This window comes from Oryctolagus cuniculus, chromosome 1, assembly GCF_051225735.1.
Source record: "Oryctolagus cuniculus isolate XC-2025 breed Fujian yellow rabbit chromosome 1, ASM5122573v1, whole genome shotgun sequence".
NCBI classification, from domain to species: domain Eukaryota; kingdom Metazoa; phylum Chordata; class Mammalia; order Lagomorpha; family Leporidae; genus Oryctolagus; species Oryctolagus cuniculus.
The window spans coordinates 63,161,272-63,177,022 of NC_142867.1; the positions used below are offsets into that span (position 1 = coordinate 63,161,272).

At 40.0% G+C, this 15,751-nt stretch overlaps 1 protein-coding gene across 38 annotated transcripts in view; it reads left to right on the plus strand.

Annotated features, from left to right (window-relative positions):
• The window catches only part of NUP98 (nucleoporin 98 and 96 precursor), a 132,089-nt gene that overhangs the window by 30,086 nt on the left and 86,252 nt on the right, over nt 1-15,751 (plus strand). For 13 of the 38 annotated variants that reach the window (XM_008264839.5, XM_002708536.6, XM_089329744.1 and 10 more), the window contains 3 exons: nt 5,727-5,864; nt 8,965-9,052; nt 14,877-14,969. In XM_008264839.5, the coding sequence (XP_008263061.1) occupies nt 5,727-5,864; nt 8,965-9,052; nt 14,877-14,969 (319 nt within the window). Of the gene's footprint in view, nt 1-5,726; nt 5,865-8,964; nt 9,104-14,876; nt 14,970-15,751 lie in introns of all 38 variants that reach the window. The other 25 variants (XM_051822866.3, XM_070074514.2, XM_089329787.1 and 22 more) reach the window with 2 other exon arrangements.

Genomic DNA, 15,751 nt, shown 5'->3' on the forward strand with positions numbered 1-15,751 from the left:
AATCTAGCTATAAAAACATATCATTATGTAAGCTCTCCTTTTTTTTGGCTATGTTATTTGGTTTTCTTGGTGGCCAAGCATTATTCCAGTAAAAGATTGGGCATCCACTTTATAAGGTCTGAGGATTCAAACTGTACATCCTTCAGAATAGTTAGTTTCCCATCTTGAAGAAAATAGAGGAAAAATGAGAGAATAAATCAGGCCTTCCAGATTGCTTACTCTGAATAACATCAAATGATTACTGCCCCATCCACTCTACCTGCATTGTACAAAAAATATTTGTATAAAAATATTTGTACAATGGCTCCAGCCATTGCAACCATTTGGGGAGTGAACCAGTAGATGGAAGATGTCTCTCTCTACCTCTGCCTCTGCCTCTCTGTAACTCTTCCTTCCAAATAAATAAATAAATCTTTTTTTAAAAAAAGCAGCAAATCCCGCGGCGCCGCGGCTCACTAGGCTAATCCTCCGCCTTGCGGCGCCGGCACACCGGGTTCTAGTCCCGGTCAGGGCGCCGGATTCTGTTCCGGTTGCCCTCTTCCAGGCCAGCCCTCTGCTGTGGCCAGGGAGTGCAGTGGAGGATGGCCCAAGTGCTTGGTCCCTGCACCCCATGGGAGACCAGGAGAAGTACCTGGCTCCTGCCTTCGGATCAGCGCAGTGCGCCAGCCGCGGAGGCCATTGGAGGGTGAACCAACGGCAAAAGGAAGACCTTTCTCTCTGTCTCTCTCTCTCACTGTCCACTCTGCCTGTCAAAAAAAAAAAAAAAAAAAAAGGCAGCAAATCCAAACTTAACAAGCAATTTTCACTGTCAACAACTTTTGAAAACATTTATCAAAAGGTCCAATGCCTTCTATAAATTTTAAGACAAGAGTACATATACTTGGAAACATTTTTTAAGTATCTAACACAAACATAACTTGTTTGAGCAGCAAAGCCCAAGCACAAACATGTCAAGGACTTAAACCTCTCAGATTTTATTCAGGTCATGTGAAAAAGGTATTTGGTGTTGATTTAGCAGTTTTAATTTATATGCGCACTCTTATCTATAAGCCAATTAAAACAGAGCTCTTAATAAATTTTCCCATGTAGACAAACAATATACACACATATAACATACAGGACAGAACAGTAGAGCAGTTTCAGTAATAGCTTCAAATCTTTTAACTGCTTTTCTTTTACTTATTTGAAATGCAGAGTTACAGAGAGGCAGAGACAAAGAAAGGTCTTCCATCTTCCAGATGGCCATAATGGCTGGAGCTATGCCAATCCAAAGCCAAGAGCTTCTTCTGGGTCTCCTACGTGGGTGCAGGGACCCAAGGACTTGGGCCATCTTCTACTGTTTTCCCAGGCCATAGCAGAGAGCTGGATTGAAAGTGGAGCAGCCAGACTCAAACTGGCATCCATATGAGATGCCAGCACTGCAGGCAATGGCTTTATCTACTACACTACAGTGCCAGCCCCAAGAGAGATATCTTTTGACATTTCCAGGGTCCCAACTGGAAATCACAAAGTCCAGAGAACTTAGGACTTTGATGCTTTTCAATTTTTTTAAAAAGATTTATTTCTTTATTTGAGAGGCACAGTTAGAGAGAGAGAGGGAGAGACAGAGAAAGAGATCTTCAGTCAGCTGGTTCACTCTCCAAATTGCTATAACAGCTAGGGCCGGGCCGATCCGAAGCCAGGAGCCAGGAGCTTCTTCTGGCTCTCCCATGTGGTTGCAAGGGCCCAAGCTGGGCCATCTTCCATTACTTTCCCAGGCCATTAGCAGGGAACTGGAATGGAAGTGCAAATGCTGGCTTCCCAGGTGGAGGCTTAACATACTCTGCCAGAGTGCCACCCTGAACTTTAATTTTTTGAATACCTGTCAAAGATGCCAAGAATGCTTAAAATACCTGGTTGAAATAGGATCCCTTAACATCATAACACAATATAGATCAGATTTTATTGTTGTCGTAAAGTGATTACTTAAATACTTTAGAATACGTATAGACAAACCATAACTGTTTTAATAAAGAAAATCAGCTTTTTTTTTAAGAATTTATTTATTTATTAGTTACAGAGCTATGGGGAAGGGGCGGAGGGGAAGAGATCTTCCATCCATTGGTTCACTCCCCAGTTGGCCGCAATGGCTGGAGCTGAGCTGATCTGAAGCCAGGAGCCAGGAGCTTCTTCCGGGTGTCCTATGCAGGTGTAAGGGCCCAAGGAGTGGGGCCATCTTATACTGCTTTCCCGGCCATAGCAGAGAGCTAGATTGGAAATTGAGCAGCCAGGACATGAACTGGCATCCATATGGGATATCAGCACTGCAGGCAGCAGCTTTACCCACTATACCCCAGCACCAGCCCCAAAAGTCCGCTGTTTTTAAACAATCAGAACTTAAGGAGAGACAGAATACAAAGATTACCTCAGTGGAATACAAAATTGATGTCTCTTTGGTCTGTTACCAAAATGAGAAATAAAAACCTTGAATATGAGAGTTAGAACCTTCCCATAACTTGGAACAGTTTTTAACAGAATCAGAACTAGGGAAGAAAAGAGACCTTTTTGGGGCTGGCTAGAAAACTGACAGTCGCCAGTTGAACAAAAACTATTAAAAGGAGATACTGCAGTTTTTTGTTTTTTTGTTTTGTTTTGTTTTGTTTTTGTTTTTGACAGGCAGAGTGGACAGTGAGAGAGAGACAGAGAGAAAGGTCTTCCTTTTGCCGTTGGTTCACCCACCAATGGCCGCCACGGCCGGCGCGCTGCGGCTGGCGCACCGCGCTGATCCGATGGCAGGAGCCAGGAGCCAGGTGCTTTTCCTGGTCTCCCATGGGGTGCAGGGCCCAAGCACTTGGGCCATCCTCCATTGCACTCCCGGGCCACAGCAGAGGGCTGGCCTGGAAGAGGGGCAACCGGGACAGAATCCGGTGCCCTGACCGGGACTAGAACCTGGTGTGCCGGCGCCGCTAGTGAGCCGCGGCGCCGGCCAAGATACTGCAGTTTTTAAATGGATTTCAAAATTAGAGATTGTTTCTGAATATTTACTAATATCCAGGTATTTCAAAAACCTTGTTGCTTTAACAGAGGATCAGATTCTAAATCTGTGTCAACCAAAGAAAAATAAATTGATAGCATTTGTATCCAAAAAGGTCTTTTTTTAAAAACCTTACTCACCAAGAACACTTTATCATGCTTGAAACCTTTTCCCCCACCTGCTGATTTTCTTGATTTACATTTTGGAATAATCCTTAACAGTCTTCAGATTATAAGAAAATAGAATCAGCCTTACTTAAACAATCTTAAATCATTTATCATATATGAGCAATTTATGAAAACTTGTTAACAAATGTAAATAGTCTTACAGATATTAACGAATACCATACCTTTAACTGGATTATTTATCTTTAAGTCAAAATTACCTTTTTATGCATTTAAATAGCTGATAAGAGTAAGTGTAACACATCCTGACCCACAAACACCGGCACAAATGTATGTTAACCACTTTGAACATATCTTTATTCCTTGGGGGGAAAAAAGATGCACATAAGCCATGTGAGTTGACAGGCATTTGCATTAATATAAGTTTTCTGGACAAATTTGTTGTATCGCTTTAGTATAACAACTTAAAACTTTCAAATGCAGAGTTTAGTCCCTTTTTTTGTTTTTTGTTTCCATAAAACGGCTCTACCTGGAAAACAGGGACATATAATCTTAGCTCTGAAAGAGAGATACCCTTTAAACTCAGTCCAGCTATAGCAAGTTAGCACAAGATGTGTTACTCTGGCATTGTCATGTGTGAGACTGTTATACATCCAAATTTTAGAGAGAGGGAATTAACATTTTATAAACCAGTTTGAAAGTAGAGAAAAGTTTAATAAGCCTTTTTTCAAAGACTGAAGTTGAAGAGGGGAGGGAGTAGAGTTTAACCTTTTAGGCTCTTGTACTAGCACAACAGAAGTTTGGCTCCATATCTTGATAATGGCTTTTTAGGTTATGAAAAAATGATGCCAGTTCCATGCCATGTTTGAGTCATTTGAAAGTTTCAGGGACCAAGCTGGGAGTCCCAAGGTCAGAGACTCAGTTCAGAGTTAATCTAGTTCTTTTAACATTCTGGATGGTAATTTCCTAATGACTCAGTTCTCCTAGTGTCTCCCTGGGTTGATCTTTAGACCAAAGTTCATTCTGCCTTTCAAATAAAAAAATCTTTATTTATTTTTGAAACTGAGTAATGGTTGCCTTGGGGTGGAGAGTGATCGCTAATGGGTCTGGAATTTCTTTCTGAGGTGAGAATTTTCTAATTTTAGATAAAGGAATGTTTGTAGAACACTGAATATAGAATAGTTTACTGTAAATGAGTCAGTTTTATGGTATGTAAATTATGTCTCAAAGCTGTTTAAAAAGCAATATAATGATGTCTCTTGATTCAGCAGTAGTCTTTTGGCACAGTGTTTTCTTCATTAACTGAAGCATAAATAAAAACACTTAGTTAAACATTGGATGATACTGACATTCCTCATTTGAAATGAGTGTAGTTTCTCATTTAGAATTAAAAGCTTTTAAAAAATTTGTTTATTTTCATGCTATTTGAAAGGCAGAGAAACAGATATTCTATCGGCTGCTGCCCTGTCCAAATGCCCACAATAAGCAGGGCTAGGCCAGGCAGAAGCCAGGACCCCTAGTACTTAGTCTGAGTCTCCCATGTGAGTGGCAGAGACCCAGGTTCTTGAGCTATTTCCTATTGCCTCCCTTGGTGCACATCAGCAGGAGGCTTGATGAGAAGTGAAGGAGCCTGAACTTGGATCACACTCCAGTATGGGATTTGACCATCCCAATCAAGTTCTTAATTGCTGTGCCGAATGCCCACTCCTAGAGTTAAGGGTTTTTGACATTATACTCCTGCCTCTGTTCATACTAGTTTATTTTCAGCTGATTATTTTGAGTTATTTGGTTCAGAATCTACTTCCCAGGCTGGTATTGATCAATTATTTTGGCCTTAACTCTTCAAAAATGAAGCACTCTCCTACCATTGTGCTTTCAGTGTTGCATTCCTGACAGCTTTTAGAGCACAAATGTTGATGTAAATTTTATTAGATGCCCAGGATTTTGGAGCTTATCATCCTGGAAGCAAAAGAGTTTAGATGTTGGTAGAAATATCTACTCCTGCCAACTCAGGAACTGTGCTGTGACATCTTGGGAAAGGTTTTTTAAATTTTATTTTTATTTTTTAAATTTTAAAATTTTATTTTTAAGATTAATTAATTTACTTAAAAGGCATTGTTACAGAGAGGGAAAGGCAGAGACAGAGAGAGAGGTCTTCCATCTGCTGGTTCACTCCTCAAATGGCCACAGTGGCCAGAGCTGAGCCGATCTGAAGCCAGGAACACAAGAGCTTCTTCCGGGTCTCCCATGTGAGAGCAGGGGTCCAGGGACTTGAGCCATCTTCTGCTGCTCTCCCAGGCCCATTAGTAGGGAGCTGGATCAGAAGTGGAGCAACTGGAACTGGAACCGGTGCTCATATGGGATGGGCTTTAACCAGCTGTGCCACAGCACCAGTCCCCCATGAGGCAAGTTTTTAACTGCTCTGAGTTTTGTTCTTTTTGAAAATGGGGACACTTCACGTTTTTTGTGAAGAAATGTTTTATGTAAAATATATAGCTTCTGACAGAAGGTTACATGGTAACTGTTAATTTAATACACTTTAAGAAAACTGTTATAGACTATCTTTTAATCTAGATGACTTTTTGCAGGGTTTGTTTGGAGTAACTCAAGCCTCACAGCCTGGAGGTCTTTTTGGGACAGCTACGAATACCAGCGCTGGAACAGCATTTGGAACAGGAACAAGTCTTTTTGGGCAGACCAATACTGGGTTTGGTGCTGTTGGTTCGGTAAGTTTTTACATTTGACAATAATTGGAAGATTTGTATAAATCTGTTAATGGAATGTTTAAGAAAAATTTGAATGTCTTCAAAGTGTTTTTATTGTGTATTATTTAATATTTATAGCAAGTGAGGGATGTTTGATATAAAATGCAGTAAGTAGTTAACTTCAGTATATTAATTTTAAATAATTTTTTAAAAACCTTTTTTGTCTCAGTGCTAGAATGTACACTTTACTGTTGATATCAGCATAACACTCCAGTTAATTTTTAAATGTTTTTTATTTTTATTGTTTTAAAATCTATTTGAAAGGCAGAGTGACAGAGAGACAGAGAGAGAAAGCTCCTCTGTCTGCTGTTCACTCTCTAACAGTGGCTGAAAATAGCTGGGGCAGCGCCAGGCTGAAGCCTAGAGCCCGGAACTCCATCTGGATGTGGGTGATAGGAACCATGCAGTTGGGCCATCATCTACTTCTTTTCCAGGCACATTCACTGGGAGCTGGATTAGAAGTAGAGCAGCCAGGATTTGAATCAGCACTCTAGTATGGGATGCCAGTGCTGTAAGATGTGGTTTATCCTGTTGTGCAAGCCCCTCGAGTTATTCATTTTTAAATTGATAAAATTTGATTAAATTGATGTGTTTTCTTTGCAGTGTGATATTATATATATTTTTTCTTTATATACAATGAAATTATATTTATATAGTTGAGTCTTAAGTGAGGTACTCTCTGTTTAAATCAGATAATTTTAAACTCCTGTTTCTATCCTCTGATTGGATGATAAATTAGTATGACATTTGGAAATTAATTGTTTTCAGTGTCACTCTCAAGTTGCTATAATCATTAGGGTTCTCTTTTAAAATACTGTTTTATTTGTTTGAAAGGCAGAGTAGACAGAGATCTTCCATCTGCTGACTCACTCCCCAAGTGGCTGCAACAGCTATTTCTGGTCCAGGTTAAAGCCGGGAGCCAGAAACTCCATCCTGTTTTTTCTACCTGGGTGACAGAGGCCTAATTGCCTGGGCCATCTTTCACTTTCTTCCCAGGTGCATTATTTGCTGGATTGGAAGCAGAGCAGCTTCCTGTATGGGGTGCCTGTGTTGCAGGCAGTGGCTTATTCTCTGTACCACAACACCAAGATTGGGTTTTTATACTTCTCAGGCTGCTAGAGACTTAATTGAATATTTTTCCTCATTAAGTCATTTAAGTAAAAAATTACTGTTTGTGGGGCTGGCATTGTGGCATTACAGGTTAAGCACTGCGGTGACAGTGGCATTCCATGTCAGAATGCTGGTTGGCATCCAGTTCTGATCCAGCTCCCTGCTAATGTGCTTGGGAAAGCAGTGGAAGATGGCCCAAATACTTGGATTCCTGCTACCAATGGGGGAGATTCAGATGGTGTTCCTGGTTCCCGACTAAACCCTTGCCCTACCCTGTCTGTTGTAGCCATATGGGGAATGAACCAGCTGATGGAAGATCTGTGTCTTCCTCTCTTTTCTGTTACTCTGCCTTTCAAATAAATAAATCTTTTAAAAAGTTATTATTTGTGAGTGCCTCTTGACATAAAAATAGTAAATTCTGTATTATTTTAAGAAAGTAGTTACATTACAATTAGTATGAAACACTGAATTATACAACTGTTGTAAGAAATTTTGAACTTGGAATTTTGTATAGTTATACAAAGGAATAAATTTCCTTAATGTGATAATGTTTGCATGAAAATTAAAATCTATTTTTTACCTTCTTTTGGGCAGATAATTGAGGTGAGATTACTTGAGAAAGTTCTTACGCTTTTTTTTTGAGAAATTTTTTATATTAATTTATATTTAAGAAGTTATTTTTATTTTATTTTATTTTTTTTGACAGGCAGAGTGGACAGTGAGAGAGAGAGACAGAGAGAAAGGTCTTCCTTTGCCGTTGGTTCACCCTCCAATGGCCGCTGCAGCCGGCGCACCGCGCTGATCCGATGGCAGGAGCCAGGTACTTATCCTGGTCTCCCATGGGGTGCAGGGCCCAAGCACTTGGACCATCCTCCACTGCACTCCCTGGCCACAGCAGAGAGCTGGCCTGGAAGAGGGGCAACCGGGACAGAATCCGGTGCTCCGACCGGGACTAGAACCTGGTGTGCTGGTGCCGCAAGGCGGAGGATTAGCCTAGTGAGCTGCGGCGCTGGCCTAAGAAGTTATTTATTTAAAGGCAAAATGATAGAGATTTTCCATCCCCCAATACACTCCCCAAATGCCCACAACAGTCAGGCTAGGCTAGGCTAAATCTAGGAGACAGGAACTCCATTATGGTCTACTATGTGGGTGACAGGAACCCAACTACTTGGACCATCATCTGCTGTCTCCCAGGTGCATTAGCTGGAAACTGGATCACAAGTGCAGAGTAGCTAAGACTTGAACCAGGCATTCCAACTTGGGATACAAGTTTCAAAGCAATGGCTTAACCTGGTATGCTACCACACCTACCCTAACAATATCTTTTTTGAGTATAATCTATATACCTTATAATTTGTTAAAGTATACAGTTCAGTGATTTTGCGTAGTATTTGCATTGTACAACTTTTATAATATTCAGTTTTAGGATATATGTATTCATCATGCCAAAAAGCACCCCTGTAACCTGCAGCAGTCCCTCCCGGTTTCCCCCCTAGTCACTTGTTTTATTTTCTCTATGAATTTGACCATTCTGGACATTTCATGTAGAATCGTAATATGTGGCCTTTTGTGACTGGTTTCTTTCAATTATCATAGAGTTTTAAAGGTTCATCTGTGTTGTGGCATGTTTAAGTTTATTCTTGCAAATGTATGATACATTTCTCTTAACAGACAAAATAATTTGATCCCCTTGTTATTCTCTTTGTCTGACTGAAATTCTTTGTTTGCTGAGTTACCATTAGCTTTTCAGGCTAGAAACATTGTTAATAAAGTTATTCTTGCGTTGATTATTTTGTTTCTGGTAACTTTTCTTCCTTTTCCTTCTTCTGACTTTTTATAAAAGTTATAACATCCCCCCACCCTTACCTAATCCATTATACTTAAGATACCCATTATTTATCATTTGGTGTGTGTCTTTATTTAAAATTTCCTTGTATTCTGTTCTTTCTAGACCCTGTTTGGCAATAACAAGCTTACCACATTTGGAACCAGCACAACCAGTGCTCCTTCATTTGGTACAAACAGTGGCGGGCTCTTTGGTAACAAACCAACTCTGACTTTAGGAACCAATACAAACACTTCCAATTTTGGTACATATAAAAAGCAGGTTTGGCTCTCTTAAAGTTACACTGACTATACCACACATCATTCTCTTGATTCATATAATTGGATATAGTTTCAAATTCACAGGTAAGCCCGTGACTTGATGTGAGATACTAGAGGGAGAGGTTTAAAGTTATGGACATGGCTTGAGATATTTAGTAGAGATGTAAATTTCCTTTCATTTTCTTTGGACTGCCTCACCATAGCTGAGAAACTATAAGTGAAACATTTGGTTAAGGTAACACTTCTTTTAGGCCATATTTCAAACATGGAAATAGTGTAAAGAGAGATTTGATGATTCTTATTGATAGTTGAAACCTTTCTGATAGGGGGAATTATTCAGTAGTTTTCTGGCAGTTTAAAAACTTTATTTTTGGATATATACTGTTTGTAAAAAAGTTGGGAAACTGCAAAGATGATTGAACAACAATTAAAAAAAAATCCTAAATTGCTTTTCAGAGATGTGCTAAAAAAATTTAAACCAGCTAAATAGAAAAATAAAAAAGGTCATCAGCAGCTAACTACTTTTGTAAGTTTTAGCATATTCAGCATTATTTCTGTTAAGTAAGGAAAGTTCTTTTTTTTGTCAAGGAAATAGTGTTGGAGGATTGTACCACATACATCACTAGGCACTAATTCTTTTTGGGATGAAAGAATGGTTAATGGCATAGATGAGTATTCCTGTATTTTTTGTTTATTTGTTTAAAGATGACTTATTTATTCGTTTAGAGGAGCATCAGAGAGGGAAAGACAGAGATCTTCCATCTGCTGGTTTACTGCCTAAATGACTGTAAACAAGGGCTGGGCCAATAAAAAGCCAGTATCCTGAAACTCCATCCCTGTCTCATGGGTGACAAAGGCCCAAGTACTTGGGCAAACATCTCCTATCTTTTCACACACATTACTAGGAAGCTGGATTAGAAGCAGAGCAGCTGATACACGGTTACGGGATGTTGGTATCAAAAGTGGTGGCTCAGCTCACTGTGCCACAATGGCCCCTGGTTTTTAATATTAACTTAATTGGAGAGAGAGAAGGAGAGATCTCCCATTTTCTGGTTCATTCCCCAAATCCCTGCATCAGTTGAGGTTGGGCCAGATGAAAACTGGGAGTTGGAGACTAAATCTGGGTCCCCATGTACATGTCAGGACCCAATTCTGAGAGTCATTGTTGCTGCCTGCCAGGAGTCAGAGCTGGGTATCAAACCCAGATACTCCAGTATGGGACTTGTCTTAAAATACATTTTAACTGTTGGACCAGACACCTATCCCTTCAGTGAGTTTTTGAATGATTTTTTCTGATACTGGAGAAACACTATATTGGAAAGTTAATGTTTCCCTTTTTTTTTTTTTTTTTTTTTAAGATTTATTTATTTATTTGAAAGTCAGAGTTACACAGAAAGAGGAGAGGCAGAGGCAAAGAGAGAGGTCTCCCATCCAATGGTTCACTTCCCAGATGGCCGCAACGGTTGGAGCTGTGCCGATCCGAAACCAGGAGCTTCTTCCTGGTCCTCCACGCGGTTGCAGGGGCCCAAGGACTTGGGCCATCTTCTACTGCTTTACCAGGCCATAGCAGAGAGCTGGACAGGAAGTGGAGCAGCCGAGTCTCGAACCGACACCCATATGGGATGCCGGCGCTTCAGGCCAGGGTGTGAACACACTGCGTCACAGCACCAGCCCCGAAAATTAATGTTTCTATAGAAGTATGTACTATAATGAAAAGAGAGGGGTTCTTGACAGGTATTAATTCTTAAATTTATTTATTCAGTTATATTTTTATGACCCTTTTTAGTCAAGTTGGCCACTCACTGCTAGTAATGATTATAGTTCCACCTATGATTCTTTTTTTTTTTTTGTAGTCATACTCTATTTAAACAAAGATATTTGAGGCATTAGTTTTGGTTAGCCTGGGTAAAATATCTGGTATACTTCTTATCTAAAATTAAGATAGGAAGCACACTTATGATTAAATTAGTGTTTTGCCACCTTAGTTTTTAAATCATTCCCTCTTCCCCAAGGAAAACCTTTGTAAACCATTTTCCCTTAATGATCTGAGATTTAAATACTTCTGTGGATTCTTCCCGAGAATTTTTTTTTTTTTTTTTTTTGACAGGCAGAGTGGACAGTGAGAGAAAGAGACAGAGAGAAAGGTCTTCCTTTGCCATTGGTTCACCCTCCAATGGCCACTGCGGCTGGCGTGCTGCGGCCGGCGCACCACGCTGATCCAATGGCAGGAGCCAGGTACCTATCCTGGTCCCCATGGGGTGCAGGGCCCAAGCACTTGGGCCATCCTCCACTGCACTCCCTGGCCACAGCAGAGAGCTGGCCTGGAAGAGGGGCATCTGGGACAGAATCTGGAGCCCCGACCGGGACTAGAACCTGGTGTGCTGGTGCTGCAAGGCGGAGGATTGGCCTAGTGAGCTGCGGTGCCAGCTGAGATTTTAATATCATAATGTTATTTGTTCTGTGGCTCTTTTGGAGGGCCGTAAATAATTCATTATATTCTATGCTTTTTTAGGCCTTCAAAATCCACTTCTCACTCCTTTTGAAAATGCATGTGTTTAATAAACGTTTTATTTGTTCACATTTTATGTTCAGAGTTAAATATTCTTTCAGTCTGACAGGGTGTTTTTATAGGCTGTACATCATAAAATAGGCTGTATTTTAAAATATATTTGACATTCTGGGGGGCTGGCGCCGTGGCTCACTTGGATAATCCTCCGCCTGCGGTGCCGGCATCCCTGGGAAGGCAGTGGAGGATGGCCCAAGTGCTTGGACTCCTGCACCAGCATGGGAGACCAGGAGTAAGCATCTGGCTCCTGGCTTCGGATCGGCGTAGCTCTGGCTGTAGCAGCCATTTGGGGGGTGAACCATTGGAAGGAAGAACTTTCTCTCTGTCTCTCACTGTCTAATGCTACCTGTCAAATAAATAAATAAATAAATATATATTTGACATTCTGTGGTTGCAGATTTCCGATTTGCTTGGAGGGTTATTTGATGTCTGTATGCATTTGTATTCATAAGATGATTTGAAAATGAAAGGTTTTTATCTGCCTTTCCTCACCAGCTTGTGTACTGAATATGAATTGTCTTTAATTTATAAAATTGTTTTGACATAACGGTTGATACGCTTATCTGTGACAGTTGGAGGAAATGTGTGGTATAAACAGTGTAAGCTGGGACTTATTTCCCTTTTGTGGGTTTGAGGTAGTTCACAAGTATCTTGTTTTTTTCTGGTTGAATTTTAATTCCAATAGGATCTTTAATTCAAATTAAAATTTAATTCAAACTTTTAATTCAAAGGTAGGATCTTTAAGTATATTTTATTATTTTTTTAAAGGACGTTGATTGTGCTTGAGTAGGGAGCATTCCCTTTTTGTGGCATAGCTATTAATTAGCCAAGATTTCACTGAATGCATAAATCAAATGCTCTGTGATTAAATCAGATTAGTTGCTTGAATTATAAAATAACATAAAATCTGCTTGTTTTCAAGTCATTTATATTCTTCAAATTTATTTCTTGAACTTTTTCATTGAGATAGTAATCCAAATACGAGCATGACAGTAGACTAGTTTTATTGATATCATTATCTATTTAAAAATATTCTTTGTATTCTCTTCATTATGCTTTGGACTTAATCCTCTTCACAACAATTTTTAAATGATTTAGATGTTTACAGACAGTTTTTTGGGCAATGAATGATTTTTTTTCTTTTGCCATGAGCTATTAAGCATATGTTCATTAATAGTTAGCATTTAGCTGCAAAAGGAATGCCAAAACTTTGTGTGCATATCTGACAGAAAAAACTAATACCAGCAATGAAATGTCATTATCTTTGTCTGATTCCTGCAGGCTTTAATGGAGAATTGTAGAGAACATTTATTTAGCTTATTGGTTAAGACCTCTGCATTCTACACTGGGGTTCCTGGGTTCAGTTCAGAGCTTCCTACCTATGCAGAACCTGGGGAGCAGTGGTGAATGGCTGAAGTAATTTGGTCCCTGCCACCCCCATAGAAGTCGTGGATTGTGTTACTGTCTACTTTTCCAGCCGTTTTGGGCATTTGGGAAGTAAACTAGCAAATGAAGCACTTTCTATCTATTTTTTCTATCTTGCTCAGCCTTCCAAATAATAGTGAATAAAAAAAAGGAGGAGAATTACAGGTTTTTCTCTATAAACAATGAGTCATGGTGGTGATGAATGGTTTACTCAGCAGAATAAGTTAGTAGATGATACTCTTTTTACTGTTAGGTAACTGAGTACTTTAGTATTCCTAGGAGTAAATCTGACATCATGAAAGCTCATCATGTGTCATCAGCCATGCATTACCACCCATGCCACATCCATCTGTTGAAAACAAAAACTGTTGTAGAGACATTCTTTTTAAGATTTATTTACTTATTTATTTATTTGAAAGGCAGACTGACACAGAAAGGGAAGTACAGAAAGAGAGCAAGCGAGCTATCTTCTACCTGCTGGTTCACTTCCCAAGTGGCTACAATGGCCAGGGTTGGGCCCATTCAAAGCCAGGAGCCAAAAACTCCATTCTGGTCTCCCATATGGATGGCAAGAGTCCAGGTACTCATGCAGTCTTTCACTGTTTTCCCAGGAGCACCAAAAGGGAGCTGGATTGGAAGTGGAGCAGCTAGAACTCAAACTGGTGTTCATGCATGCTGGTGTTGCAGGCAGCAGCTTAACTCATGTACCGCAACACAAGCCCCCGTGCTGTAGATTTTTATAACTGACTTTTTTCTTAGTATGAACCTTCAGCTTCAGTAAAGTGTCTTTATTTGGTATCTTTTAAATTATTTTATTTATTTATTTTATTTACTTGAGATAAATGAAGAAAGAAAGTTCTCCCATCTACTGGGTCACTTGCTAAATGCTAGTAATAGCCAGGGGGTGGGCCAGGTTAAATCCAGGAGTCAGAAATTTAATCTAGATCTCCCATGTGGTGGCAGGTATACAATTAACTTGACCATCACTTGTTGCCTTCCAGGGTGTGCATTAGCAGGAAGCTGGAATCAGGGCTGGAGCCAAAAGTTGAACCCATGGTACTCCAGTATGTAGGATGCCAGAATCCCAAGAGACATCTTTTCTTTTTTAAAGATTTTATTTATTTGAGAGGTAGAATTACAGACAGTGCAAGGCCGAGACAGAGAGAACAGTCTTCCATCCTCTGGTTTACTCCCCAGGTGTCTGCAATAGCCGGAGCTGAGCTGATCCGAAGCCAGGAGCTGGGTCCTTCTTCCTGGTCTCCCATGTGGATGCAGGGGCCCAAGGACTTGGGACATCTGCTGCTGCTTTCCCAGGCCATAGCAGAGAGCTGGATGGGAAGAGGAGCAGCTGGGACTAGAACTGGCACCCATATGGGATGCCGAAGCTGAAGGCAGAGGATTAACCTACTGTGCCACCACACTGGCCACCTCCATGTTGTCTTATTTTTTTAGTGAACATTGGAGTGAAACATGCAGTGGTTACTTTGGGCCTAAAAAGGGGAATGTTCCCAAAGCTTAAGCACATTCACTTTGCTTTAATATTGGATATTATCCTATATTGAATTGATATTTCAAGACTGAAAGGTAATTAAGGATATATGAAGACTTGTTTGTAGATATCAAAAATTAAAATTTAAAAAGCTAAATTAGCTTATAATTTATCATTCTTAATGATAAGTCTTGTGGCCAAGTTGTTAGGTGTTTCCTTGCGAGGAAATTGGGAGTTGTGTTAAAAATACAATCTACTAATTCTTTTGTTTTCCTAGGTTTTGGCACAAATACCAGCGGGAATAGTATTTTTGGAAGTAAACCAGCACCTGGGACTCTGGGAGCTGGGCTTGGTACAGGATTTGGAACAGGTAAAGAACTGCTACCTTGAGATACAGGAAGTGATACAACTTGGTTTTCTAATTGTTGCAATTTTTTTAAAAGATATATTTACTTATTTGAAAGGCAGAGTTACGAAGGGGCAGAGGCAGAGAGAGAGGTCTTCCATCTGCTAGTTCACTCCCCAGATGGCTTCAATGACTGGAGCTTCCTCCGGGTGTCGCATATGGGTGCAAGGGCCCAAGGACTTGGGCCATCCTTTACTGCTTTCCCAGGCCATAGCAGAGAGCTGGATCAGAAGTGGAGCAGTTGGGACTTGAACCAGCACCTGTATGGGATGTCAGCACTGCAGGCAGCAGCTTTACCCGCTACGCCACAGTGCCGGCCCCTAATTGCTGTAATTTAAGAGCTCTATTTGGTCATAATGCCTGGAAATAAGAGGCAAAGAGTTTCATTCTTATAACTAGAATCATAAACATTTCCATTAGTTATACTTTAACTGATCTTAAAGTTCAATAAAATATTGAATTTTTTGTAGAAAGATTAACTTTTCCACAAAATTTTTTTCTTCTGTAGTTGTGGTCTATCTGATTTTTAGTATTTACTTTGAGAACTGATCATCTGATGACATTAACTTTTAGTTTGCCCGTGTTTTTTTTTTTTTTAAATAGGGATTTGAGACTTTGAAATGTTTACTTTAAAAAAAGATTTATTTAATTATTATTTTAAGATTTATTTTATTTATTTGAAAGAAAGAGTTACAGAGAGAGGTAGAGACAGAGAGGTCTTCCATCCGCTGGTTCACTCCCAGTTG